Consider the following 27,970-nt stretch of genomic DNA (forward strand, 5'->3'; position numbering starts at 1 on the left):
AGGAACATCAATAATCCAAAGTATAGGACACTGCAGCTGAGTCTCATGAATGTCTTGTGTGGCAGTGCAATGGTGATACTTCATATTTTCAAAATTCTGTCCAAGATATCTCTGCTTTTCTGGTGGATACAAGTCAACATACTGCTGAGAATTCACTGCATATGCACAGTACTTGACATGGCCAGATGCTATCTAGCTCCAGTCCATCAAAAGAAGTCTCTGCTGAACTCTCAACACAAGTAAACTGGATAGTTGCAGCCCCAAAGATTTCAAGCAAAGGAGGTGTGGTAAAAATCACAAATGTTCACATCCAAAAGGTCTTACAAACAAGTCGTGACAACAGACTGGACTTTGTCCACCAAAATACCAAAGGCTTCCCTCAAGGCAATTTGCCATAACAATCTGCGCACTCCTCATAGATCCTGTTAATTCACAATGGTATCAATCGACTAGCCTATTTTGTAATAAATTCATGTTTTTCTAACTTTCACTCTACACTTAAGTAAGGCCATGGTCTTTAGGCCCAGTTCTATTACAACCCAATTAACAGCAAGAATACTCAAACCAACAGAGGTAACTACAAATTATCTGTTAGCCTATAGACTAGCACTGAAGTGTGTACCAGCACTGTTCAAAAAGGACACCAGGACTGAGACTGGTATCATTGTCATCAAAAAATCATCTCCATGTTCTCCGCCAACACAAACAATCCCAGCCCTGAGGGAGGCCAGCCATTTCAACTAAACAGTGACTTCAACTCCCGCAGCCCGATGATTACATTCCCCTAGAATGATGAATGGAGGTGTTCTTGAGGGGTGACTCAGTGCCTGGCAGCACAGAGAGATGAGTAACTACCTTTGAACCAGTTTTTGTTCTAGCACACATACATCAATAGCACTGCCAAAGACTGGAGAATTGAGAATAGCTGCAGTATCAGAATCTCAATACACAGGTCTCAACCTACCAGTAGTTGATGCCAAAGATCCTTTATGTATGCCTAGTGCTGCTGCAGCAATTAAGTTAATCATGCCCTCAACTGACAGCTCAGAACCGCATTACTAGTCCCAAAATGCTTCTGACCTCCATTAGGAATAGTGTGAGGACACAAAGCCTTAGCGGTGAAAATGTAAACTCATATGCAGCCTCTATTTACATAAGGAGTCCCCTGTGCAGAACGCCCTGCCATAGTAAGAAAAAAGTAATTACTGTTTTAGAATTTCTAGGATTACATAATTAAATAGCTATCTATATGAATATGTTTAAGTTTGGGATCAAGAAGATCCAAGATAGCTGGTCTTCCTCAGAATAATTATTATAAAGTGCTTGCAGGAGAGAGTAAGAAAGAATGAGAGGAGTGTCATTTTTTTAATCCAGAACAAACTTTTTAAAAGCTTTAATAGCAAAGCAAGAAGAACCCTAACTCATTCACTATGAGAAAACTCAACAAAGAATTAACTTGGCTAACAGGTAAAAATGCATTCTGGAGAATAGCTGAGGGTGTATAAGCCAGACAACAGCTGAGAGGAACTGCACAGAGGGAGAGGTGCTGTGTCCCCTTTATCCTTGGTACAGACATACAGCTGGCTGCTAATTCATTGGATGTCAGGTGATTGGCTCTAGGCAAGAAGTCTAAGCAGAGAAGGGGTATTAACAGTCACCCACAACAGAAAGTATCTAAGGACAAGCACTCAAGCACTGCTCTCTACACACCCTTAGTTTTAGCTAGGCAATTTGCTGCTGCTTTACTGTCCCCATGCCTGACCTTACACATCAGCAGAGCACGCTGGGTTTACGAGGAGAGCTATACCAGACTAGCAATTCATGGGGGGAACAGGTGGGAGTGTGGGAACAGACAGACTGGGACACAGGATGGGACATGACACATCATGAGAAAGGCAAAATAAACATTCTGTTAGTTTTCCTTTTCAGTTATTAGTTACAGAGCTAGAAGTGTTAAGTCCCATTTTGGGAAAATGTTGTGTTAAGAGAGGGTGTTGTGCCCCCTCCCCCCTAACTGTACTGTGCTCTACAATAGAAGTTGAACAGGAGGATCCCAAATAATTTGGGATTGACTGTGACTGCAACTCATTTGTTTTTAATTTGTGTATTAGTAATCTGCCTACTGAAGCCATAAGAGAATACAAGAGAGCTCACGTGTATTGATTTGTGTCCATCTGTCATTTGAAGAAGAGGGGCTTCACTTCAGCATTCAATAGAAAGACAATTATACACAATGAACAAAATAGATGGTTCAAAAAAAATGTGCTGCCAATAAATGACATATTCCAGTGAATTCAAACAACCCTTTTCAAAATTCTGGCATTCTGCAATACGAAAATAAACCCTAAGCAGAAGGAAAAGCAAAGCTTGCCACCTACTGCCCAATGACATAATAGTATGTACTAGCATAGTCTGTTAAAAGGAGATAGACAATCTTGCCTTTGAAACTCATTTCCCTGACACAGAACATACAGAACTGCATCTTCAATTGTCTTTTTAATAAAACAGAAAACAAAGCCAATGCACAGAATATCCAAAAGCACTATTTTCCTTTAAACCAATTTTAAACTGCTTATAAAATCTCTGACAAGCCTGAAACATCATTTATCATAACATCCAAACTGACAAGGAATTCCTTTTAATATCCTCCAGTGATGCTATGGGCTTTAATAAAGTCTGTTCTCAGCTGCATCAGAAGCTTTCTGTATAGAGAGTACTTTAAATTAAAAAATTATTACAATAGATAAAGCCTATCAGAAAAGATTTTTTTTCTGTACACATGTCCAGAGGAGATATTTTTAAAGCTATAGATTGCATTAATAACAAAACAGGGCTGTAATGAAGGCTAGTTTATTGCAAATACTCCCTTTGTCCTGGAAAGTCCATGTCTCAACAGCAGAAACAATGATTCTTTTTGTTTTCAAGCACAGAGAAATTCTCTTCAATAATCACAATGCTTCAGTGAGCTATTAGTCTGGAGGTATGTATTTTCCTAACATACCACTTGTAAAGAGTCCTTTCTGAATAACAGTAGGTCCTTTGCGTAGTGTAGGAGGTTCCTTAACAAAGTCAAGTAGTTATGATTCAATTCCCTACATAACTTCTGAGCACAATAGGAGACTTATCTTCACATACAATGCTATCTATGCTCGACACTTCAAATTAATCAATAGTCCACCTTCTGGTCCTCCAACATCTCTTTCTAAGGCCCTGTGAGATAATTCAGGGAAAATTTGCTAAACAGAGAAATGGACAAGGATTTACTGCAGAGTCCCTCTAATAGACTACTGGCTGGTTACAAAGTCTTAATCAATATTTGAACAGTAACATCAGGAGAAGATCTGGCGTTCTCCAACTGCCTAGTGTTCTTCACCATGTACACTCATGTCTTAAATCTAGTCATAACAAAAAAAATCTGTTTCTCACCAGATACTGATGAACAGTAACAGCCAAACTTCAACATAAGAAGACATGAGTAATAAACCTCCTTGTTAGTGGTTAGATTAGCAACTGATTACACATTGTGTAAAACAATAGTTTTGGATTCCTGGGAGGAATTTATCAAAGTACAAAGATACATGTCATATGTAACCTTTATGGAGCTTAGGCAAAGTGGAAACTGCTTCTCAGTAGGAAAAAGTCTGCTTCTCAGTGAAGTATTCAGACCCTAGCACTGAAGAAGAAAATAAGTTTACTGGAGATGAAGTATGTGTCTCTTGGGGTTCCTAAATCATGAGCAGAACAGACTCTTCATAGATGAGAAATCAATGAGGCATTTGTAATTAATCAGACAGGCCCAAACCTGAAAATACGGCTGCCTTTGTCTAAGGCCAGCCCACATCATTCTCTGAATTAAGATTTTTGAAACATCTAGTTCTCTGCTACACTAGCAAAATGCTGAGATTAAGTAAATCCCCTGAAGAGGGATTCTTTGTGTCTTTGTTATCTATTTAACAAGGTTATTAAGAATGAATTCTCAATATAGACTGGAAGCGTTAAGGCAATACCAAAAGTTATACTAATACCCAGGACATACAAATCAGCTAATAGTTGCAGCTAATTTTATTTTTAAAGGGCTGAAGATCAATTATTAAGCAAGATTCCTGATACAAAGACCAAAGGCAGACACATCTACAGAGTAAGCCTTTCTCTAAGTTCAATATACCTAAAACAGAGGAAAATGTCCCTGCTTCAGCGATCATTACAACAGTAAACAAAAATACCTAGATTTTTCTACAGACAGAATACTGTTAAATCATATTTCTATACATGAAATCAGTAATAAACCATATTCTCACTTTGTTTTTCTTCCTTTGGAAGTTAAAGGTACAAATGTATTTTCATAATAGACATTAGTTTTCCAGATCAACCTACTGAGATGTATTCCCACAGCTCTAAAGAGGGAGGAATGAAAACGACATGAAAGTTATTCCCATTAGCTTATTGATCATACATTCTCCAAGGTAAATGGCTACTTGCAATGTTGGTTTTATTTCAGCCACATCCTACAATCACTACTGTGCAACAGTAGCTTCCTTAGAGGAACAAACTTTAAACCTAAGAGGGTAAAAAGTCTCTGTCAAGTATCAAATTGTTGCATAGTTGTTTTGGTATCACAAACACTTGCTAATAGAGCAACCTTTTTAAAAGTAAATGTTCTGAACGCCTAGAAAGACTTTCTGCCACATGACAAATGTTACGCCAAACCAAATTTTAACAATACAAATACGCCTTCCTAAAACTGAAAACATGCTGTTATGCTATCCATGAAAAGCTGTGCTCCTTCAGTCCCCAGCAAGCCACTGGAAAGATGTAAAGTTCTTCTGATTGTTTCCCGACATCTCCTGAAATAAATCCTTGATGATAAATGGTAAAAGTTTCAACAGTAGTACAATTTAAAAAAAAAGAAAAAAAACAAACCAAACCTGGAAAAGCCACATTGGAAGAGAACATACTAGTTTGCAACAAAGTAACAAATAACATTGAAACCTCCTCATTAAAGCCCTTGCTACACATCCTGATGCAAACACTGAATGGCAGGCACACTTTTTTTAAACTAGAAAAAGAAATTTTAAAAACACTATGGTTTGGAATGGTGGCTTATAGTCCTCTTTTCAACTAAGGTGAAAGCACCAGTATAGTTTTAGAAGTAATCTACTTTCCTGAAAAGCAGTGCCTCAAAAGCAGAGGCAATGATTTCTACACACAGGGAGTATGCCTAGATCATTATGTCTCTATTTTGCTGTATTAACATATATTAGCATAAACATATTCCAGTACCAAACAAAGAAAATAACCTGATGACAAGTTAATTAAAAGTCGAGTTTACCTTGTGGAGTGTGTTCAATTTGCTGGGATTGTGGGTGGGAAGGCTACACTGACATTCTCCAAAGGCATGTGCCTTACAGGACAATATGGATAATTGACCTGCATGAATGCTTTTCAAGTTGGTTAGGAAGAAATCAATAACCTGCAGGATAATAAGGTACACTACAGTTCCTTGCAGGTCTCTTGTTAAAAGTACTGTGCAAAGGTACCTCAGAATCCACCCCAAATAACTCACAATGGAAAATTAACTTATCTGATTCTCCCTGGAGCCACCTTGCATTAGTGAACCTGTAACAAGTACATCATGAGTTCATTACACATTAGAAGCCTATACTGAAGGGATACAGTCATCAGTTTAAAACTGCAGACAGACTGTCAGTTTTCCACCTCTGACACAAACCAGTGGACTCAAGAACTGCTGGAAAAAACTCATCTCTAACCACTGGAGTTAAATTGTGAAGTCTGAGAAGCATTAACACCCCGATGTTGCAAAGCACATGGATTTAGATGTTCTGTTCTTAGAATAAATCAAACAGCCATGGCACTGGGCTCTAGGAGAGCAGAACCTAGTAGCCCATGACTTACAGACAAAAGCTCTGAAGCCCAAGGTAATGGTCTATGGTTGTATCTTAACAGTGTAGTCATGGCTCACTTAAACAAGGATTTGTTCAGACTCCTCTACACACTCAATATCCTGAAGTACACACTTAAGGGTATCAGCCCTGAGCGCACATACAGTGCATGTGCCGAAGAACACAGATTAAACGCCAAGTTGCACCAAGAACAGAAAAAATCATATTTAAGAATATTAATATGGAATATTCCACTTAGAATAAAAAAACATTAATTTTCCAAGATATCATCACTGGAATTACAGTTCAGTGGCTTCCAGCTCCCCTGTGTAACCCAAGAGAAGATATGGTCTCTCCTCCTGAAGGAAGAAGGTAGTGTATGATACAAGTTCCTGGCTTTGAAGGTAAAGAGTATCACCAACAGAGAATGAAAACTGAACTACAACTTTCAGAAGTTAAGTCATCACAGACTTTCTAGTTTTAGCTTGCATTAAAGTTGTTTTGGTTTGTTTGCTTGGGTTTTGATTGACTTCTATGATGAGATGACTAGCTCAGTGCATGAGAGGAGCATGATGAATCTTTTTAACCCGGACTTTAGCAAGGCACTTGACACAGTTGTCTCCTTATGTAAAAACTGGTGAAATATGGATAACTGGATTATAAAGTGAGTGCAAAAACTGCCTGGCTGAATAGGTGGTATTTGTTGATACAAAATCCAACTCACAAGAGGTTAAGTGGGCAAGTATCTGCTTTCCTTAGAGATCAATACTGGGACCAATATTGTTCAACAACTTTATTAATAACCCAGTGAAGGGGGGAAAAAAATGCAGTCTCAGCAATTATACAGACAATTCCAATTTGGAGGATTTGAGGGATTTTGACAGGCTGGAGAAATGGGCTGACAAAATTCAAAGGCAAACACAAAGTCCTGTATCTGAGATACAGCAAATCTGTGCAATCATGCAGGTTTGGCACTGAAATGGCTGGAAAGCAGCCCTGCAAAAAGTGACCTGGGGGTCCTGGTGGAAAAGCTGAACGTGAGTCAGAGTGCCCCTACATGAAGAATGACAGTTAATATATTGGGCTGCATTAGCAACAGCATAGCCAAGCAGATCAAGGGAATGATTATTCCCTCTGTCTGGCACTTGTGAGGCTGCATCTCGAGTATTGTGTCCAGTTATGGTCTCCTCAAATCACAAAAGATACTGACACAGCAGAGCGAGTCCAGCAGAGGGCCACCAAGACTGTCAGGGACTGGAGCACGTAGCATAGGGGGAGAGACTGAGGGAGTTGATTTTGTTCAGGTCTAACAAAAGACAGCACAAGGGGATGATATTGCAATCTACAACTGCCTCTTGAGAATATATGGAGAAGACTGAGCCAGGCTTCTTAGAGACATACAGCAAAAAGCAAAGAGTAACAATCAATATGCAGCAATGGAAATTTCAACTAGTTAAGGAAAATTATTGGGTTTTTTCTCTGAGGGTGGTCAAACACTGCAACAGGAGCCCAGAGATATTGTGATATCTCCAACCTTGCAGCCCCAAAAATCTTCAAAGCTCAACCACACAAAGCCCTGAGCAACCTGTTATAAATGATCCTCCTTTTAGCAGAGGGTTGGACCAGATTGGCTCTACTTACAACTTGAATTTTCCTATGCTTCACACCAACACTACACCAAAGTCCTTGCTTTCCTTAAAAAAGTTTCCTTTTTTTAAAAACAAAAAGTCAAGGTCTTTCTGGACAGAAGTCCAATCTTCTGTCAAGAAGTTTCCATAAAGTTTTTTTAAACAGACCTCACAGTTAAGTTCAAGTGCAGGGCTCTTCTAGCTAGAAAGTAGTGAAGTTTCACTTGCTCTGTACATCTTTAGTACAAAAAAAAAAATCTATCATAATGGTGATGAAGATGGATGTAATCCAGAAATATTTACGCTCACAGTAGCTATTAACCTTCAAAAAACATTTCTCTAATCTTTTAGACCATTGTCTGGTCAGTCATCACATAAACCAATATTAGAACCACACGTTCTAAAAAATAAATTATATACAGTCAAAGATACAGAAAAGAACTAGTATGCAGGACAAGAAATAGCTAAAAGAGCAGACTCCTCTATTTTGCAGTAAACCTCAGCCAAGAGTTTGTACAACACAAAGTCAATCTTTACAGATTATTTTACATATATATGTCAACCTATAACTTACATTCTAGATTATATAAAGAATATATTCCATTTTCAGTTACAACTGTCCTACATACCTGATTTCAGTAGAGTCACAACAGCATGAGCATTTCTTCTCTCAGTCAGGTTTTTTTCCAATCTAAATTCACACCAATCTCACATATATCTTTATTCAATTAGTAAAAATTGAGGAACTATTGGAAAAAATACTACATCCTTGAACATAAGGAAAAAACACTTTTACGACACAGGTTGATAGGTTCACTAAAATTAGCAGGTGATACACCTGCCTGTAATAGCATGGGACTAGACCCAGTGATGCAGGAATACAGGTTTGGAGGGGACCTCTTAGGAAACATTTCTAGGTGTGTCAGACACATCAGTAAGCCCAAATCTGTCACCTAAAGCCTGTGCATCCACCTCTCCTTTGATGAGCTTTGCTTTGCCCAATGCAAAAGCAAACTTTCAAATTTCACCAACAACTGCCTCCAAAGGAGGCTGGAAGGAGCAATGTTGTGACACTTCAGTGTATTATTGAGCTCCAGCTGGTTGATGCTGTATTCCTTCTGGTGACAATTTCCAGAATTGTACTAGAAAGTTCCCTTTAAAAAAATCATCTTCTGCCCCCACAGCTGGTAAATGCAGAAAATCAAGCTGTTGGAGCTATACTGTCACCAACAAGTGAGAGAATGAGATGTGAGAGAGACACCCGGAGTTACTGGAGAACTATCACAGGAATTCAGGACCACAAAGCACATCTGTTACTGAGATCAGAATTCCCAACAGGTTCCAATAAGAAGCAGATTTTTGTTTTTGAGACACCACTTGTTTTCAATTACAGCCATCTACATCTTCTGCTAACATTCTTCCAAGATGAGACCTTGTACCTGATAGTATCCATCTTCAGCCCAGGGCTACGACAGACTTTGCTAGCACTAAGTGCCTGTGCTCTAAATCCTGCATGTTCCAGGAAATTAATCTCTCTCCAGGTTTCCTTCTTTTCAGCACCATATTCTTCAAAAAAAAATCTCTGGGAAGAAATAAATTAATTTCCTGATGTCCTATATGTCATTACCACCATGATCCTAAGAAAACATGTAAGAACACATCTTGATGACTGACATTGGAAAAGTTGCATTCATATACAAAACAGAAAAAAATTGTCAGAGACGGCAAAACAGAAGCACCATAGAGACAAGCTTCCTCTAGGAGCTTATTTTCATGTGCCTGGTTGGGTTCTGCCCTGACTCTCACCAGTCCTTGACAGCTCTGCATAGCAGCAGTGTCTAGATCAGCATACCAACAGCACTGACAATGGATGATTCCACTCCTGCCATAGCCTTCCCTATGTTTCTAGGCATGGGAACAGAAAAAAGCCATTCCAAAAATATATGGGCAGCCTCACACAACATACAAGATCACAAGACATTCAAAGAGGAACTGAAGCAGGGACTAGCCGATTTGCTCTGCGCCAATGCTAGAGACCTGACCTCAGAAGGATCTTTTAGTCCCATAAATTGTCCTAATAGTCTACATGAAAACTACTGCTAGCACTCATTTCAACAGTTGTATCTAAACATCCAGCTTCTTCTAGTGCATTTTATATGACTGCTTTGGTTTGTGAAACAGCCCATTTCCTTTCCGTCTCCCGCTCTTATGTCTTGCTCCTGGCTGTAGGCTGGCCTTCTCATGACTCCAAAGACTCAGTTTTCCATTTTCCCACTCTATTATTAAGCTGGCTGAAATAAATTTATCTTTATGTGATCTCAAAGACTAACAGTCCTATCTACCTGAAAAGGTCTCTTTACGCCTAGGAGAAAATCCTCAGGTTGAGAAGGGTCACGTGAACAACAAAGCCCACCTGGGTTAACACTGTTTATGGAAGCATGCAGAGGCACTTTGGATAGCTGATAACAGATGACTGGTTTTGTTAGTCTGAAGTTGCTTCCTCTACATCTGGGATGTTTCATACAAGCAAGAACAGAGATTCTGATGAAGCATGACATGCTGTAGGTACCCTCTAGAAACACTTTGAGCATCATAGCCTGGCAACTGCCATAGTAGCATTGAAGAATACCAGTTTATTATTTTCTCTTTTCATACAAGAGGAACCCTTTATCCCTGGACTCTGCTTTTCCAGGAATAATGGAAAACAAGTCTTCTCTAGAGGCGCCTGCAAGCCTTCTAAGCAAAGTTTCAGAGCGTTTGGAAGATAGATTTTTTTCAGGCAAGAACAAACTGCATTCTTTTCTTTTTTTCTTTTTTTTTGAAGTATATTTTACTACCCAATTTGGACAACTGGCCTTTCTCACAACAGGAAGAATTCCTTGAGAATGCTTTTGTGTGGGGGAATGAAGAAAGAAAGAGAAAAGCACACAGTACACTCTACAGGAATCAGTACTGATAAGACAGGAATTGTCTGGCCTCTTTGCACTGATTTGCTGTGCTGCACTGCACTTTGTGGGGCTAAGCAGAGAAGCCAGGTGCTGAGGATTAGCAGCCCTGCTAGTCTGTATGGGAGGGAGCAGAAAAAAGCCTGCTGATTTTACTGGTAATTTCCCCTTCATATTAGTCACTTCAAAAACCCTTGCTTCACTGATAGTAATGAAACTGGGCTCAGACTACTACAAAATATTAAAATTGGGTAGCAATTTCTCTGTCCTTTAAGACTGTGGATGTATTTGTTCCTAAAGCCCACTCTGCCCCACCTTCTATCTTTCTCAAAGAACATGCTGGCTTAGGGTTTAGAACTCCAAGGGAAGCAAGGTAAATTCCTCTTCTTATTACACAAGACATGTAGGAACCCAGTTTTGCTTGTGGCTCCACAGTTAGACTAACTAGGACAACAGTAAAAAGAATTGGAAGGGTTTAGGAGGAAAGAACTTGATCAAGAGGTTACCAGACAACACCAAATATCACTGGCAGTGCCCAGAGATCTCTATTCTCAGATGCACCTTTGGAGAGGGGTGGCAGGATGTACTTTGTTGTCAGGAGTGTGTAACTACTCAGGTGCAGACTTTTATAATCACACACCACCCTTCCAGGTTAATTTTTAAAGCGACATGTTGAAATTCAATGCTAGACTCTGTTCTAGGCTAAACACAAGAAGTCACTAGTGTAAATTAAAAATAACTGCTCTGAAATTAGTACAGCATTGTCATTCTAAGGAAAATCAAGTTGACTGGTATTAAGGGATATTCTGTTCAGGTGAGGAGATCTGGCTCATAAGTAATAGAAGTTTAAAAATCCACTGAAGTCTGACAGTTAAAATAAAAAGCTCTTAAAAAAATTTGTGTAAGTTCCCAAGTATGATTATTTGAAAACACTTGCAAGGAACAATGTTTTATAACTCTAACATACAGAACTTCTTTGAAAGCAAAGAAAACACTTACTGTGGTTGCATTTGCTGAGGTAACCCAACAGGAGGCTTCTGCTTGATGGTGAATGCCATCTGAGTCATAGGGCCAACCTTCGGTGGGACCTGTACCTTCTGAGAGAAGGTCTGCTGGGCAGCCTGCTGGGGTATGGGCCACGGGGGAACAACAGGACTCCGGCCTCCAGTGGAAGATGTGTCTTGCATGACTGTGTCCTCACAGGAATTACCTTTTGTTCCTGGTTTACACACACAAAGCTGAGGTCGCAGGCACATCCCTCCATTTTGGCATGGTGGTGCACAGTTAGCTAAGAAAAGACATTTTAAAAAGTACCTGTGAAACAAAGCATGAAGGAAAATGCAAACCCTCCCCGCAATGAAAAACGACATTAATTGCTACTGTTAACTAGAGTACAAGAGAGCAACATTAAGCTCCACAAAAGACAGTATATAAGTTGGTACAGCTTTTACTGCTTTGCTACATAAGACATGTGCAACATTTGACAACTTCGAAAAGTAAAACACTGGTGAGCTAAAACTAGGAAATGCACAAGTTAAATCAAGAAATATAGCAATGTTTCAAATCTTCCTGTTAGCAGCATTTATACTCTCCTTTCCTGCATCCTCCCTCCCTATACTTTAACCACCAAACTGCATCTGATGAAACAATATTATGCAGATTATAGTTTTACTACTGATCCAGGCTTGGATTCATTCTATTACTATTTAAAAATCATAGATCCTCCACAGGGACCTAGAAGGAATCCTTACAGTCACACTATAGATGACGAAAACAATGTGAAGAAGCATGAAGTGATTCAACCCTTCCCCCTCTAAAGCCCAAAATTCCCTCTGATATCACCACCATAATAATATAAAAAAGGAGATGTACAAACCACTGCTACAAAGACATAGCTACACCTAGGCATTGCATTCTTTGAAGAAACAGGCAGGTGCTTGTGATTATCCTGAACTAGCTTCTATATATTCTTTCTACCACCAGTGAAAAGGGATCAGATTCTTCAAAAGGCAATTCACTTTCAGGTATCTGGCATCAGATAGGATTAATTACATTGTGTTCCTCTATCCACTGACTATAGAGGGGGTCTGAATAATCAGTCTAGATTCAACACCCAGGTTGTAGACCTAGTTAAAATCAGGATCAATTCCATTCTGAATGAGCAAGAAACTTTAAGCAAATACCACCAAAAAAAAGAAAAAAGCAAAAGCAGTTCTTGATCATATGTATACATAACACTGCAAAGGTATGCCTAATTTGAGGATTTATTTTGGATGCTTAAACTTACAATGCTATTGTATTCAGAGAATGTTAAAATAACACAAAGATGGCAAAACAAATTAATTCTTATCCCGAGGATACAATTTAACAGCAAAATACAATTCTAATTAAACTACCTATCAAAATTATTTCTTTGTTAGTCCCATTAGAGATGGCATACAATGAAGAATTTACAAGAAGAATCACTGCTGAGCTCCAGTTTGCTCCATCAAACTAAACATACTTTTAATATTGTCAAAGATATTTTAACATAGACAAAATGATATGCCAGATCATAAAGTCTACAGGTTTTACTAAAATAGGTAAGATCATATCTTGAACCATAACAGGTGATTCTGCACCATATTCAGGTATATCCAATTGCACAATTATTTTATTTTAAAAACAGTCCACAGCCCTGGTCCAAATAAATTGGAGTACTTGGCACTTCAATCGTTTTAATACATATATTTATACATAAAAATAAACACACATGTAGACATATGAAATAACTTATTAGGATGGGACTGTGTTAGTTTGGAGGACTAATATGTCAGCTGATAATACTATCCAATACAGATGTATCATGTATACCACCTGTACATGACACTAGAATTGCCCTACAACTTTAGCTTGAGCTTTGCATGGGGTTCTTCCCACATATACTTCCCCCTTCCATATGTTGTTCAGCAACATATCTCCTTTTCAATACTACTTAGCTGAGCTAGCTTAATTGCATATTATGCATCTCCCTGGCAACAAAAGTAATTGAAAGTAATTGAAAGTAATGACTTCCTTACTTATATTTCTGTTTATTTTTGAGACTATATTTTGTCTTTGACTGCTGAAAGACTGAAGACCAGATTCACCGTAAACTTGAGAAGGGATTTACAACAAGCATATGTTGTAATATACAAGCCAACTCTTTCTTGCATCTTCCTTTAAGACCTAGATTTTGCTACAAACGGTAAAAATTTGCTTATATGGCCATGACTGAAATTAATTATATCTTTGGAAAATAGATTCAGGAGCCTTAAATTCTAATGAAGTTTCATTGGCTTTGGAGAGACTCTAAGACCAGAACAGTGACCCCATCATCCAGGCCATCTGTAGAAAATGGATAAGGATCACAGTGAAACAGTTTGGGCACAGTTTGGAGTGCTTTAGAAAAATATCATATAAAAATGTCTGTTAAAAAAATAAGTCAGGATTTTCAAAAGTCCCATTTTTACAACATTAAAAAAATTCATACTGAACAAATATTTCTTGAAATTTATGAACATGCATCTATAGTAACCTCCAGGCTTCCCAAAAAGTTATTTGAAAAACTAAAATCAAACACAGAAGGAAGCTAAGAAGACCACCCCAGAAGTCAATATAACAAATTATCCACTCTGCTAGGACACCGATCATTGTGTATCTCCTAACTCTCAAAAGTGAAATAACAATTTATACATGCACAAAAGACAATTCTGAGAAAACTGCAAGTCTCTTTTTCCTGTAAAGAACCAAAGCTGTGCTTCAGAAGCCTAAGAAAAATTAAGTTTCCACTTATCAAAGTGTACCTAATAAGGTTGCAATGAATTTAAAACCATGCAGCTGAAAACAGAACCTGTTTTGAAATGACCTTATCTTTTTTATCCAAACAGACTTGAAGATTCTTACTTCACCAAGAGCAATGTAAACCCTGAAAATTTCTCAGCTTTACATACACATAAAGCATACAAAGCTCTGCAGGACATACTATATTACTCTAGCTGGCCATATAATGAAACAAGCATCACCAGATCCAGCAAATATGTTATAAAAGACCCAGTTTGTCTCAAAAAATGTGAAAAGTGACAGCAGGCTGAAAAACTGATCCATTAGATCTTCACAGCAATGCACCCTTTGATTGAAGTTCATTAATGTTGTGTAATAGAAGATCACAAAATAGGATAAAAGATCATATTTTTAGGAAAGCATTAAAATGAACATTTTAATTGACATAATAACAGCAGTTTAGCTTTAAAAATGTTCAAGACAGCTGCAGAGTGCCAAATGTATGACCTAAGTATTTCATTTGAAGACAACAATAATGGCACATCTAACTGAAAACACCATTATTTTCCATAAAGCTAAGCTTCCAAAAATCAGAGCGTGGAAGTATTAAGTTTAAAACTGAAAAGCGGGCTAACATACTCCTGTTAAAGGCAACAGGTTTGGTGCTATTCAATTCAAGGAGGTCATGACTGCAAATTCAAAATGGAGCTTGGCAAAGATGCAAGTAACAAGACTAGCCTTAGTAAGTCAGATCAAAGATCCACTTAGTCCAGTCTCCTCTCTCCATTACTAAGGTGGATGCTTAAGGACAGGGGTAGGGACAGGATGAGAAGTAAAAGTTTGTACAACTACAGTCTTCCAGAACTAGAGGCTCAGCAATTTTCTGAGCAAGAGTGCTCATTTTGTGGTTAATAGCCCTCATTGTTTTTTTTCTGCCAGGAGTTCATTGATCCGCTTTTTGAACCTGCTAGTTTCAGCATCCAAAACCTGCTGTGCCAAGGAAGTTGGCCACGTTGGAATGCCAGGCATAGACAACCAACCTCCCCCCACTTACCAGAAGTGTGGTGAAGTACCATGGGGTTCTTTTGGGTTGGTTTTTGTGTCTTAAGACCATGCAATCTGTATCTACTGAAAATAACTCTAGGGAGCCACATTTGCTTTGGAAGTCCCTAAATCACCAAAAGCTGAAAGCATTTTCTGTGGCCATATCCCAACATGTTCATCCTTTTCATGCGTCTTTCCCTAATCAACTACTGCTCACCACCATCGCAGACAGAATACTGGGTTAGAGGGAAGCTTATCAGGCCTGGTATGGTTGTATTTACAACATTCTTTTAGAAAAGCAAGTATAAAATAATAACATTGCCATTAGGCTTAAACACACCCCTTCCAACACATCTGTATGTTGGTTTGGGACTGATCCATACACATGCACTTTTCAAGTCCATGTGTTCATGTTATTTTGCTTAAAGAGTATATAAATATTTGCAGGAGCAAGACCTAAAATATAAGGTTTATAACAGTTTTAAAATGTGTAAATACTTTAAAACATCTACATATACAGAATGTATTTCTGGTTTAATACATACTACATTAAGCGTAACTTATTATATTAAATTAGTAAGCATAAAATATAATATACTGAAGAATTTAGATAAAAATTGCTTTTTTGGACCTTAGAAAGAAAATACATGTATAACTGCACTTGTCAAAAAAACTTTTATATTAAATTCCTGATAATTCTTGAATTAAAATCATTAAGATCTGATTTCCATGCTAATTACTTTGATTTTACCTTGATTCACAATCACCTTCTTCCAACAGTAACACCTCATTTACAAGCTTATTTCCTATGTCTAGATTATGTGGAGAATTGAAATTCACAAAAATGTACTTTTCAGTGAGAAACTCACAATAAACAATTTAAATGTCCCATAAGTTTCCTGCACCCAAAAGTTTCTAATCTTTTAGCCTCAGCTCCACCTTCAAGCATCTCCTTCATCAAGCAACTACTGCTGGTTAGTACTTAAATGACCACAAAAATTTTTCAATGTCTTTCTTGAATTTCTAATACTTTGATACAATGATTACACTACAAGAGTGTTGTGAGTTTCATGTTATTTCTAGTAAGCCCATCCACTAGATTCTTCCTTTCTGTTTCCACATAAAATTTAACACTTTTTTTCTTCCTCTTAACCACATGTAGTCAAGCATCAGTTTAAGCAGAATGCACTAACTTATAACAAATTTCATCACAGCGCACATTGGCACAGTATATATAAACTTCTCTCATAGGAATGTGTAAATTCTGTCAGGTAAAATACATGCTAGAGGGCAAATAATAGAAAATACAGTAATTGGAAGAAGGACTAGAACTGTGGGGCTTTTTCAGATTCCAGCATAAAATGGTCAAGAAATGATGCATGCAGCAAGTTTACAGAAATGGGAAAAAAACGACACAGTGACATGAATACATCTGTGCTAGAGCAGAAATTTCAAGTTCCTTTACATGCAATGTAGGAATACTGTTAAGGGCATAGCAAATACTGTCTGTCTTATTTCATTACTTTAAGATTTCTATTCCTCAAGCACACAAGGAAACCAAACCAAAGCTCATCTTGGTTGAGTGCGCATCCTAAACAAAAAGTTGTGATACAAAGGCACCTTTAAGTCCTGCTGTGTTGAAAGACAGCATGATGACCCCCCCACTGATTCCAAAAGCAAAGCAGTGAAGCACTCTCTCTGGAGAGAAACAGGCTGTGGGTTCTGAAAGGAAAGAGGCATATTCCAGTTTCCTTCAGAGAAATCTGAATATGGTGCCGACATCCTGGAGAAGGGCAGTTTATAATACCCCATTCTCTGAATTCCCTTATTGATTAGCTCACCATTTATTTTTACCCTTTTATTCTGGATACCATTTTGAGTCTTTTAAGTCACTGTAAGCATTACAGCGGAGACTAGAAACTCAAAAGCTAATTGAAGGAACACTTGGTGCTCACCATCTAATGCTTTTCTGGGGATCTAGTTCTCCATCTGAGTATCTCTCCCCAAACAGTTTTCAGAAGTTGAATTTTACCAGAAATATATCCAACAATTCTACAGAGTCACTGAGGATGGGGGACAGAGGAATTTGTGACCAAGGGTGAGACAACCATATTGTGAGACCATTCTATTAAAAAAATTGCAATTACTTAAACAATCAGAAGAAATGGCATTAACTGCAGAAAACCTGTATGACCTCTGCACTACTAATGGAGGAAGTATTATGACCATCTGTGTCTTCCTACACAGGAACTTTGCTTTTGTCATAACTACATGGTCTTAGGGAATTCTTTCCCTAAATATACTTCAAATAAAAGCATGCGTCACTGTTGGAATTCTTCACTGGTCCACTTCAAAACATCTGAAGCATTCCCACACTGGCACGGATGGACATAAACGTGACCCCCAAGAAAGGAGGGAAACAAAAACCAATACTTTTGGCATACATATTTATTTTAAAACAAACAAAAATCACAGAGGTTTCTCTCCTAACCTAATGACAACATAAGGTACTTTATTAAGATTAATTTCTATGTATCTTCACAGTATTATCTCAAAATCCTAAGATTTATCAGAATTTAATAGCAGCTATACTCAAATACTTCAAAAGCCTAACTTCAGCAAAAGGACACATTTTTTCAGTCCTAAGAATATAACATGCTGTTTGATACTTGGCATTTTCATTAATGTTGTCTTTACTGGAGTTTATATAGTATAAATACTTAAATTAGACTGTACAATCTGGGAAACATTTTAAAGTATTTAATTATATGAGACCATAATTACACATATTCTGACAGTACAAACATTTCACATACTATAGATCCTTCTATCATTTCAATATCAAAAAAATCTTTCACTACAGAATGGACTAAGCCAAGGAAACCAGCAGATTCACATGTTACACACTGTTCTTGCTTCCTGGAGTGGTTAACACTCCAGTCTGCAATCCTTTTAATTCTCTTAACCTTTCTCATTACAGTGCTTATTCATTTTGTTACAAAATACTTTGTAAGGCATACCCAAGAAACTGAAAACCTAAAAGAAACTCAATAAAGAGAAAATGGAAAATTTTTAACTAGAGGGAGCATTCAGACAGCTGAAGTGTTACAGAAAAGAAATACCACAGAAAAGGCTATTAATCATAATAGAGTAATTAAAATGCTAAGAACAATAAAGTTTTTCCTAAACCCAACCAACTCTCAATAACAGTTCACCATTTAGTTGAGCTTCTCCAGAAATCCAGGCCTAAACTGCCATCTAGAGATAATAAAACTGATTTGAATTATGAAAAAACAAGTCTTGCCAAAAGACACAAAACAATCCCCCCTTATCAGGAAGCAGCTCTCCAAAACTCTAGGTTTATGCAGGGATTACTATCTGCATTTCACAAAAAAGAACATGGCTGAGCAGAACTATTTTTAGCTTTGTATTTAAAAGAACATCTTGCCTTGCTAACATGTAAAATCCTCGTTCCCCTTCTGTGTGCAATCAGAAATGCAGAGACATGCTAAAGCTTCGCTTTCTTTCTGTAGTTAATGAAGAGGATCTGTTTTCTAGGAATAAATTAGGCTACCCAAGTCAAGTACTGGTGCTGTTAAAGGCAGAACAAAAAAAACTAAAGCAAAAACCCCAAACCCAACCCAGTATCAGTCCATGTTAGGTACAGAACACAGACTCACTTGACAACCAGAACCACCCATAATCTGCTAGCACCCAGTACTGCAGTATTTGAACAGGGAGCCAGCTGAGGAAGGTGTGTGCCCCTCTCCATCTACCTTCTAGTAACCCCGTAGCTCCCAGGCAATTCAAGCTTGCTTTAAGGCAGGATCAGTTGGCATAAGCAGCCCTTTACGTTGGAAGCTGCAAAGAAGGATATCATTAGAGGTTCCTGCACCCAACTTCTCCTCAAGGCCCCCGAAGAGTGCAGAACCCCACCCCTCACTACAGCCTTGCTTTCCCAAAGGCCAGGAGGTTCGCTGATCCTGTACGCACAGCCGTTTTGTCCTGCTCTTTCGCTGTGCTGGAGAGGAAGGAGAGGGGAGCATGCCCTGCTTCCAGCTATTCCTTTCCCCACGCTCAGGAAGAACGGCCATACAGAAGAGAGGTGGAAGACTAGTATTGTAAGTATCGAAGTATCACTTCACTGTCAACATGCCATTTTGTTCCTGCACACGTGCAGAACTAGGAGAACACTGTGCAATCGCTGGATGAACCACACCTCCCCCCATCACCTACACAGCATTCTACACCACTTCCACGTTACACATTGAAAACAAATAGCCAACAAATCTGAAAGGGAAAAAAAAGAAAAAAATGGAGTTTTCCGGGTTCTTTCTGATACTATATTAACAGAGGTAGTGTTCAGGACTTTTTTATCAACTGTAGATTTACCACAGCTTTACTACATGCTTCTTTTGTTAACACTGCTGCAGTGAGCTGAATGAGTTCACTTTCAATCTGTTGTCTGCTTCAGTACAGGAGCACAACATCTTGAGAAGTGTCTTTTAAAGTTCTTTTTTTATTTGTTTGTTTTAAATCTATACACACATAGTATTTGTATGAAATAGAGATTATGTATCATTATAACCTTACTTGTTTCCAGTAAACTCCCAAATGGCTCACAAAGACAAGGCTGGGTAGGTTTCTCCTCATACTAATTGTGGACTTATGTTTCCTCACCAAAACACGGCAACGCCACACGGCATGGTCATGTCTGTATGGCAGGAAGCAGCTAACAGCTCCCCATCTTCTCACAGCTCTTACTGCCTCCTCTCACGGGAGGGAGGCTGGCTGCCATCAATGACCAGGAGATGGACACTGTGCTCAAAGTCTCTGTTACTGCTTTGGCTCAGATCAGGATTCTCTCTTGAAGCGTATCTTATCAATTGCACTCACTGACGTTTGGTTTGCATTGTGGGGCCATCTTAAGGCACATCTTTTAGATGCAGAGAAAAAAAATTAAATAAAAAAACTAAACCCAAAACGTGAACACTCCAAGAATGCACCTAATATATTTCAGCCTCATATTGGCATTCATTCCATGAGACCAGACTACACCTAGTCCAAAATAAAACACCAAGCCCTGAAACATGCATACCATGGGCCTCAGGTCATCAAAACCAAAGGCTTTAGTCTCTAGATCTGCTCCCGTTACTCCACACTGCTTGCTAATGTAGACAAAGCCAAAGCTTACAAGAATCTGGATCCCCCCTTCCCAAGGACAGTAAGCAAAAATAAAGCAGAGTGGAACTACCACTGAGGGCTTAGCAAGAGCTTTCCCACTAAAAAAAGCTAATCTATTCCTTGTATATGAAATTTAAAAGTTTTATTTACATATTACAGTAGCAAGCACAGCAGAGGCAAAACCAGGCTACTCAAGTAATGCCTTTCAGTTTTTCAATTTTGAAGTGTTTAAAAGCAACGTCAAAGAATAGATTAAAAATTACTAATGTATAGGTCAATTTCATGAGGTCAAAGTAGCTATGTCTCTTTAAAATTGAGACATGTAATTTCGATTTAGACATAATTTGAAGGAGATTGATACCGCTTTTACTGAGATGATGATCTTAGAATGAGAAGAAACAACATTTGGGGAGAGTATGTTATAGTTAGGCTTTGTATATACAATGTAAATAAACAGAACTTGGTAAAACTCAAAGCCACAAAACTGATTAAGCACAAGCCTCTGGAATCATTTATGACCAGAAAACCTCCACGAAGCACAGCTGCAAACATTTGAAGTACTCAGTTCCAGAAGTACAGCTCTCCTGCATACCACCATTTCTAAGAGCTGAACTGAAGACAGAGAAAGAGGAGATTCTGAGCAACTACTATTAAAATATTGGGTAGTAGAGAGTTTTATATCTAAACTGGGGGACCCACATATGGTTCTAAGCTTCCAGGGCTGAATCCTAATCCTGTATCAGAACAAGACCTAAGCATGCAACCTTTCCCTCACTTCCCCTGAGAAAATTCAGGAGCACAAGCTAGAAGCAACACTACTGGTCACATTGTGAAGTGCCCTTCTCCTGAAGGAGACACAAAGCTGTAGCGTGCTAACTCAGCAAGAGTGAGAAGTATAGCTCTGGAGGTTTAGGGATCGGACAGCTCAAACTGAACAGCAATACACAAGCAGAGGCCATGCAGTTTTGGGAACTGAACAAAGCAGACCTTCCTCTGGGCAAGTATTAAGACAACTTTCTAGTCACCTTCTTGTCCAGCAGGAAGACTCTGCTGTTGTTATTTTCTTATTCTGAAAAAGCAATTAAACCTTGTATATCTATAGTGTATTCATTTAATGTTGAGTCAGGAAGTCTTTCAGAAGAGAAGAGAATAAGCAAGATAATCTTTTAATGTAAAAAAGGCAACAGACTGTTTGTCTTGTTTTCTGATGAGCTTTCCAAGGTGCCTGAGCACACGACAGACAGGAAAGAACACCATGACCAAACTGAAAGAATCTAGTCCAGTTCCAACTCCAAAATCCTCACCTTATGCCCAGCGGTGGAACACATGTATGCACACATACAACACTGAGAAGCTGACAAAGACACAAGATCCTTTTTCTCTTAACTGACAAGGATGATGTACCTGGGTTCTACACCTACACAGACAGTAATTTCTCTCCCTGTAAGAAATTTACTCTAAGCATAATCCTGTGAAATGAACTTCCTCACTTGTTTGCCCTATGAGCCTTCCTTACACCTCTGCAACAAGGAGCTCATATTTCAGTACTCCCTTAACAGCCAACTCTCTCCTTCCCACTAGCATTTGTTAATTCTCATTGTTATGTTAGTGAAAGTTAGAATTCCTCCAGGCAATGCTATTTTTTAAACTATCCAGTTCACATTGAGAACACTCACAAACAATTTATATTAATACACCAGACAAAACATATTATTATACATTTTAGAAGGGGTCTACTATTACAATAAGTTGGTTATGATGTTTTGGGTTTTTTTAACATACCACATCCTGCATACACTAGGTAATTTATTTCTTGACTTCCCAACATAAAGAACAGCTCCTTGTAATCATTAAGAAAAAGAAAACAAAACCAGAAGAAACAAAAGAGCATATTTTGTAGGAAGTAATATTAACCTACAGAATTTCAGTAGCAAGTAACAAAGTAGGACATAACAGGTTTCAATACGATAAACATGCAGCTGAGAGGCAGGAACTCCTAATTTCCAGCTTAGGCCTTCCAGTCAGTTGTTATAACTTGTCCAAGGCCACATTTAACCTATGGTTCAGTTTCCATAAATTAAATAAATAACAAAAAAAACACACTCTAGGCTTTACTTGCCTTACAGCCATGTTATAGAGCTAATTAATGTTTGTATAATGCTCTGGTAATGCAACAAGTACTAACAAAATATGATGTCTCCAGCCTTGGTGGTATCTTATTATTGCGCTTACACAGATTATAACCTATGATAACTATGACTAGAAGACAATCTTTGCCATAAACCCTTTCACATGCTTATAACATTCCATGGTGTTTATTGCTGTGGTTGAATTTTTCCCACCTTTGTCTTTACCCAAAGGTAGATGTTCTGAATGCTTCAAAAAGGTTGTTTTCGATTGTTAGAAGTAGTTCTCCCAGTGTAAAGTAACTCTGAATACTTTTAACACTGAGCTTTACGATTTCATCTTTTTAATTAGAATGATGGAGTTCTTCATAAGCGAAGTTACACCAAGTTTGAAAAAAGTTCTTAAGATAAAACTTTACAATGTAAAACTGAAGTATTAGGCACAGAGGGGGGAAAACCTATATACCTAAAATCATATACAGTAGAAGTTCTCATACAGGTAGGTAACAGGAACACAGAACCACACCTTCTGAGGACAGACTGTAAGGCTTCCAAGAGAACATGAATACTGTAAACACAACAGACAGTTCAGCTTCAAACTAAAATTTAGAAAAAGGACTTGGAAAGTCCACTTGCCTCCTCCATACAGATGCTGCCCTCTGACCTGCACAGAAATATTTCAAATACCCCTTGTTGCTGCTACCGAAGGAAACATGATACAGCTGCCACTGCTCCCAACCAGACTGCCACCCGCCTGGGATGAAGTCACCTAAGGGAACGGCAGCCTCAGCCATAGCCCCACACACAAGAAAGTAAAGCTAGCAAAAGCATCATGCAAGAGAGATGGAGAGGGGAAGATTAACAAAGCCTGGGCTGCAAGACCTCTTCCCTTCAACCCCTCCTCTTTCTGTAGGTTACAGGCAGGCTTATTCACACAGGTGCAGCAGAACAGAAACACATGGTGCTTGTTCCAGCCTGGGATTACACCTGAGCTAATAAGCCTCACTGATCAGAGCTGGCTCTCAGCACTCTGGTTATGGAAGCACAATGCAGACAAATGGAAGTTGGCTCTGGAAAGAGCCAGTATGGGTCTGGGGTTTATTAGCTCAGGCTTTGCACCATGCAAAAGAATATAAACTGGCCCTAGAGGCCAAATAGCTTATTAAAGTGATACTGAGCCTGAGCTAATAAACCCTGACAGATCAAAACTGACTCTGCATGAAGTCAGCTCAGGTGTGCCTGCATCTGTGGCACAATTAATCCACAACTGCAATAATCCACTCAAAACCAACTAAGCCCACTATCTGAATTTAAAAGTCACTTTTTACAGGAAACAAAGGGGTTAACTTTTGCTCAGTTATAGGGTTTCTGTTCTTCTGAAAGGAACATCTGGAGGTTGAGGAAAAGAAGATATCTGACTTTTATGACTGTGAGACTAATCTTCCACAGCTAAATCAAGTCAATTCTATCTCATGATATGCCTAAGTTATAAAACAAGACAACTTCAGTACATTTAAGTCCTTCCCTTGGCTTGCCAAGGGAGGGTAAAACTGAGAAGACCCCAAGCCAAGTGTATTATACCACTGCTGAGAGGTATCAGTAGCATCAGAGAAGGCAGCAGGAATATTTAACGCAAAGGAGGGTCCAATATCAGAGACACAAGATGAGAACGAAAGGTCAAAGACAAAATCCCCCCATCTTTCTTTTAACTCTTTCTCTGCTACTCCATTCCTCCAATAACTATATGAATGAACCAAGTAATTAATGGATTTAAATTTAATTGCCTGACTTAGTCATTATGGAAGGCCCTAAAAATAGAAGGGAATGAAAGAAAAAAAAAAGACAACAAAGAGGAGAGAACAGTTGGATGATAATGGGAGAAGTTGAAAAGATAAAACTTAAAGGACAGAAAGCAAGGAAAATTACTTCATTTATAAACAACAGTTAAAAGAGATGGATTGAAGGTATCTGGAAATAAAGCTTACTAGAAGACAGAGAAAGAACCACGAAAAGGAAAATTGTTTGGGTTTTGTTCCAAATAGTTAAAATAAAATTGGTTGACAATACCATTGCAGTTGAAATACAGTTCTTGACTTTTAATCTCCTGAAATTATTAGGAGGGTTTTTTTCACTTGGATTAGTCCTTCAGCTAAGGTAAGTGTTTCTTAAGCTCTCCAATTAGCCTCAAAATACTATCTCAAACAACGTAAGCTGAAGGAAATCATTCTCGTAGTTGTAACGTGTTAAGCAAAAAAGATGACTAACCTAACACATCAGCATGTATTTTAAGCTGAAAAAGTTAATTTAGAAAACTACCTTAAAAACATGCCTAAATTAGTCAGGGAAATTGTGAAGTTTTATGAAGTTTTGTCTTTAACAGCCTACTGTAATAAAGTCTTTGCTTCTTAGCAACAGCTCCATGCAGGTCAAAGGTACTTGACCTTATCAAGGATTACAAATGCGATTGCTCCCTATTGTGAGAAATCCCACACAGGGACAAAAGCCACTACAAAAAACCCCAAACAGAGTTTGCATCATGAAAGCGTTGTTTCCTCCAACTCTGTGAGGGACAGAAGTCTGTCCTGCTGAACTAAAGCAATGTTCCAAGAACTGCCCAATTTTGCTGATACCTAAACAGGTTTCCTGAAGAGGAATGTCATTCCAGACTTCCATGACCTCATGGCAACATCACTCCAGTTTAGCCATTTGCAGTCATCCTGAATCCCGCCTAAATTAGCAAGGGTTCTTCCTGTTCCGCATTAGAAAGGACAACAGCTTGATTCAATCAGTGTTATTTTATGCACATATTTTGTGTTTCTAGACATCCCAGTAAAGGTACATCCCTGTACAGGAGCTTCTCCAAATCCACTTTTTTTGTCTTGTTCAATGCTTCAAAAATTCCGTGCCCTAAGCACGGGATAATCACGGGGGCTGCTGGTGAAGGGACAGTGATGGTAGATGGCAATTCCTTGCTCCCTACCTGTGCTCCTCTGGCAGGTTCTTTACCCTGTTAAGCCCCCCCTGTTCAAAAAACTCCCAAGACCCAAGCATTAATGGAGGACGGGAAGGGTTTTCCACAAAAATAACCTCTGCAAAGCTCTCTCCAAAAATGCCACTGTCTGTGCTGAGAATAAGCATAAGAAACACCTGCTGTTCATCCTTTAGCAAAGCTGAAGGTTAGCAAGCAGGGATTTGGGGATGAAAAGTGGAGCGTCATGACTGCTGCGCCCCACGACACCGTGGGAGAAGGGCGCGAGGAAGTGCGCTGGTTAACCGCGCCAATGCGGCGCGGGTGGGATCTGTAGCTCAGCCAGCACCTCTTCGCCCACAGCCGACGTCATGTCAGCATCCACGGCCTCTCAGGTGCCCGTGCGGTCCCCACAGGTCCCCCCGACACTGACTGCAGTGGCGTCCCCACACACCCGCCCCCCCCCGACGCACGCGGCTACTCACGTTTGATGCACCTCTGGGAGCCCGTGGCCTTGCTCCAGCCATGGCAGCACTGCCCCCCGCAGACATTGGCCCTGCGGGAACAGCAAAGAGGGACGAGGGTCCAGCGGGGCCCGCCGCGGCGGCCGGCCCCGCTCCCCATCCCCGGCCGGGCCGCGGGGCGGGCGCTGGGCCGGGGAGAGAAAAGGCGGGAAGAATTAAACTTCCCGAAGAGCGTTTGAGGAAACTCCTCGCCCAGCGCCGGCTCTGTCTGGGAAGGCGGGCTGGCGCCTCCCGGGGAGAGCCGGGGCCGGACGGGCACCCCGAGCGCTGCTTTCAGGGACGCAAGCGACCAAGGCGCGGGCTGCGGCTCGCCCCTGGCAGGGCCGGGGCCGCCCCACGGGGAGGAGGAGGGCGGCTGCGGGGCTCCTCGCGCACTCGACGCCTCAGCCCAGAGCCGCAGGCTCCTGGAGAGGCGCGGGGGGGGCGGGGGGCTGGCCCCGCGCGCGCGGCCTCAGGTGCCGCGAGGAGGCGGCAAAGAAAAGGGGGGGGACGGGGGCGGGTTACACGCCCCGCTGGTTTGCAGCCAGCCGTGCACCGGCGGCGGGCAGGTAACGCCGCGGGACCCCCCAGGAGCCCGGCGCGGGCTCCCCCGGCCCCCTGCCCCTACCCTTTTCCCCGAGGGGAGGCGACAACGGCCGCGACGAAGGTGCTCGCGGGCGGAGGGAGGCTGCAGGCGGGCAGCACCACCGTCGCCTGAGCCGCGCTGGGCAGCGGGGGACGTGCGGGGCACGGCGGGCGGGAGGGCGCCTTACCCCGGCAGCGGCGGCAGCTGGTGCTTCTGGCGGAGGGGCAGGCCGGCGCTGCTGTTGCCGTGGGGGCCCGGCGGCGGCTTGGGCCGCGGGCCGAAGCGGGCGGGCTTGGCGAAGGAGGCGACGTGAGCGGCGGAGTTGGGGTGGACCGGCCCGGCGGGGTTCGAGCGGAGCTGAACGCCCGCGCCGCTCGGCTTGCTCATCCGCCGGGTCCGCTCCAGGTTGCCGCCGCCGCCGCCGCTGTAGCGCGTGTTCAGCTGTACGTTAAACGTGCGCTGCTGCTCCCCGCCGAGGAGGGTCGGGCGCTGATGCCGGCTGCCGGAGGAGCCCGCCCGGCTGGGCTGCAGGACGTACGTGATCCTCCTCAGCCTGCCCTTTTCGGAGGCAGCGAGCGCTGGTGACAAAAGCGCACAGGCAGCGAGGAGGAGGAAGCCCCATCCGATCCGAGCCATTTCCACAGCAGGAGCCCTGGCAGCCGGCGAGCTTCGGGGACCCCCGGTGCAAGGGTTTCCTCTCCTCCGAAGGACTTGTGTGTGCGACCCGCTCCCTGCGCCCCGGGTGCGGATCCTTCCTCAGCTCGCTGCCCCCCAACCTGCTCCGGGGGTGGAAAGGAAAAAGGCCTCAGGTTCCCCCCACCCACCCCCCAAGCTGTTAGAAAAGTTCAGCAAGCACGTCGCCCCGCGGAGCAGGAAAACATCGTTGGAAGAAAGGAAGCGGCGGGTGCGAGCCGAGCTGCGAGCCGGAGCGGGAAGGGAGGAGGAGCAGCAGGGGAAGGGTGTTCGCTGGAGGGGGGTGGTCGCAATGCAGAGCAGATGTTTCGGTGGCCGGAGCAGCCCGGGGTCTGCGGCCGTGCGTAAGAAACGGTCGTTAAGCCAGTCCGGGCTGAAAAAACCCACCCTCTTTTTAAGAGTTTCTCCGCTAGTGAGTGTGTGCGGGAGGGGAGGGGGCGGGCGGGGTGCCCCTGCCCCGGCGCCGGCCCCGCGCAGCCAATCTGGGGCCGCCGTGACGTCAGGCGGCGCTCCCGGGGCGTGGGGGGCCGGGGCGTGGGGCCGGGGCCGGGGCCAGGTGACAGGGATGGGGACCGGGAGCGGGGAGGCCGCG

General features: G+C 41.2%; 1 protein-coding gene across 1 annotated transcript in view; it reads right to left on the bottom strand.

Annotated features, from left to right (window-relative positions):
• LTBP1 (latent transforming growth factor beta binding protein 1) overlaps positions 1-27,321 on the bottom strand; it is a 205,301-nt gene extending 177,980 nt beyond the window's left edge. The window contains exons 1-3 of the mRNA XM_059835783.1: positions 26,873-27,321; positions 26,082-26,152; positions 11,473-11,761 (exon numbers count right to left, since the gene is read on the bottom strand). Coding sequence (XP_059691766.1) covers positions 11,473-11,761; positions 26,082-26,152; positions 26,873-27,321 — 809 coding nt within the window. The remainder of the gene's footprint in view (positions 1-11,472; positions 11,762-26,081; positions 26,153-26,872) is intronic.
• Between the last annotated feature and the right edge of the window lie 649 nt (positions 27,322-27,970).

Source organism: Gavia stellata, chromosome 2 (genome assembly GCF_030936135.1).
Source record: "Gavia stellata isolate bGavSte3 chromosome 2, bGavSte3.hap2, whole genome shotgun sequence".
NCBI lineage: Eukaryota > Metazoa > Chordata > Aves > Gaviiformes > Gaviidae > Gavia > Gavia stellata.